The sequence below is a fragment of the Telopea speciosissima genome, chromosome 8 (assembly GCF_018873765.1).
Source record: "Telopea speciosissima isolate NSW1024214 ecotype Mountain lineage chromosome 8, Tspe_v1, whole genome shotgun sequence".
NCBI lineage: Eukaryota > Viridiplantae > Streptophyta > Magnoliopsida > Proteales > Proteaceae > Telopea > Telopea speciosissima.
Window position 1 is genome coordinate 61927546 of NC_057923.1, and position 2343 is coordinate 61929888.

The 2343-nt window shown below is 41.7% G+C and overlaps 1 protein-coding gene across 1 annotated transcript; it reads left to right on the forward strand.

Moving 5' to 3' along the window:
- Positions 1 to 337: 337 nt before the first annotated feature.
- On the forward strand, positions 338 to 934 carry LOC122672544. The gene has a single exon (XM_043870006.1). It carries the CDS (start codon positions 338 to 340, stop codon positions 932 to 934), a length of 597 nt encoding a protein of 198 aa, XP_043725941.1.
- The last annotated feature ends 1409 nt before the right edge of the window (positions 935 to 2343 follow it).

Sequence of the window (2343 nt, forward strand, 5' to 3'; positions counted from 1 at the left end):
AGATACGGACAGTGCATGCCTTCTTTGCCAAGAAGCTATGGAGTCCATGGACCACCTGTTTTTTCAGTGCAACTACGCAGCCTTTATCCGGAACCGCATTCTCACAATGAATGGATACCAAAGGCTGCCATGCTCTTCATGGCAAGGGGAGATTACATGGTTACAAAATCACTTTGCTGGTGATTCCATCATAAGCCACATTAAGCGCTTCAGTGTTACAGCCACCATCTATCGGGCTTGATGTGAAAGAAACAACAAATTACATCAAAACTGGCAGGCTTCCAAGGAGGAGATACTTCACCGGATTATCAATGACACCCGAGGTCGCTTCTCCGGGATGAAAACCAGCGTGCAGGACTCTAGCGCAAATTGTGATTTCCTTTATAGATGGCAAATAGAAGGGAATTACACATGCAGCAACCCGAAACCAATTAAATGGCCTCAGCCACCGGCTGGGTGGACTGCGTTAAACTGCAATGGCTTGGTTCTCGGGGAAGGCATAGGTGGGTATGGCGCCATTGGCCGAGACGACACAGGGAGGGCTGTGTTTGGTATAGCAGGGGCAACATTGGAGCATAACATTTTACGTATGGAATTAATGGCTATCAAAACTGGGTTGATGAAGGCAAGCTGCTTGGGCCTTTCTCAAATCCAAGTTCGCTCAGATTCACTTTCAGCTGTGCAATCTATCTCTGGAAGATACAAAGTGCCGTGGTACCTGCGTGAGTTGGTTGAGGAGATCCTAACTCTTCGGAACTGCTTTAGAAGTTGTGTTTTTGTCCACCATGTGAGGGAAATAAACTCTTGTGCTGATTTCTTGGTTGGGTTCCTAACCTCATGCCAGGAGATCCATTTATGTACCACCAGTCTTCCACCTGCTCTCTCTCGTATTATAAGGGAGGATGCAGCTGGAAAGACCTATTACCGCATGTAAATTTCCCCCTTATTTAATATAAAGCTCATTTCCTCCACACAAAAAAAAAAAAAAAAGGAATGGTTTTTTTTTGTAGACAAAGGAATGGGTTAACGAAGGTAGAGAGATGCACACTTGTTATTTTCCAGTGTACATGGAGAAAGAAGTGTATTTTCAAATAAGAGGAGGTGGCTTGAGTACGGGTATAACAGGTGTTGTGTAATTTACCTTATATTTTATTGTAATGCTATTTTATGTAAAATTGGTAATTTTCTCAGTGGTTCAGCCCAACCGTACCCATGCATCTAATAAGACGGTGTGACTTGAGTATGGGTATAGCGAGTGTCTTGTAATTTACCTTATATTTTATTGTAATGCTATTTTATGTAAAATTGGTAATTTTATCAGTGGCCCAACCCAGCCGTACCCATGCATCTATCCCTTCTCCTCCCTAAAATCCTGGCCAAATTGGGTCAGCCCGGCCCAACCTTGAGGGTGGGTTAGGGTTGGATTTTTTCAGGCCTTGAGTAAGGGTCGGGTCAGGCTTAGGCTTAATTATATGGACTAAGGGTTGGACTGGGGTTTTAAAAAATCCGACATAATCCGACCCTGTTGCAACCCTAGTTGTAGTGCACGATATTGAATTGGGATATTAGTTACCTTCAAAATCAATAAGATACCAATACGGTATCAACACGGATTGGCCTTATAAGACAATTTTACCTATGACTTTCTTATTAAAAAAAAAGGATTTTTGATTATTTTACCCCTTATCCATATCGTTTCACGGATACAATATCGAGCCTATCGAGGTAAGTATTGATATCGGTCACATTCAAAACTGTGCAGTATCAGGTATATCACTGATACCTCAAACCATGATCTCAACCATCCATTTTTTTTGGATAAAGAGATCTCAACCATACAATTCACTTCATCGTTCTCATCGGACAGCTGGAGCTTGAACGTAGTCAACTTAGTTGGCCTTCCACTTGTCCATAATAACAAATGGTCGTCTACTTAATCTAGTCATTAAAATCCTCATTATTTCTCATTGGACGGCTAGAACTCCTAATGGACACAATTGGGGTAATAAACCCTGAACCCCCCCACTTAAAAGTTAGGTTTGTCGGGCCCATTATTGGTGACAATTGGTGTACGGTGTACACCATCAAAACACACCACGATTCCCTTCCCTACTTCTCTTTTACTTTTCTCTGAAAAATTGATAGCAACCATTTCTCAACTTTCCCATTTAGTCGAAAGTTAGGATTTTTAATATCTAATCTCTCTCGTATAAATAAAAACGTGAGATTCCTGTCAACAGGGTAAAGAAGGAACAACAAAAATCCTTTACGCTCAATCTTCGCCCCAAATCCCTATAGAGTTCCTTCGATTTCCTCTCAATCAATCGCTGTTCTACTTTTGTT

Bases quoted from the DNA above. Each gene is read 5' to 3' on its own strand.
- LOC122672544 (XM_043870006.1), top strand. From the start codon at position 338: ATGAAAACCAGCGTGCAGGACTCTAGCGCAAATTGTGATTTCCTTTAT.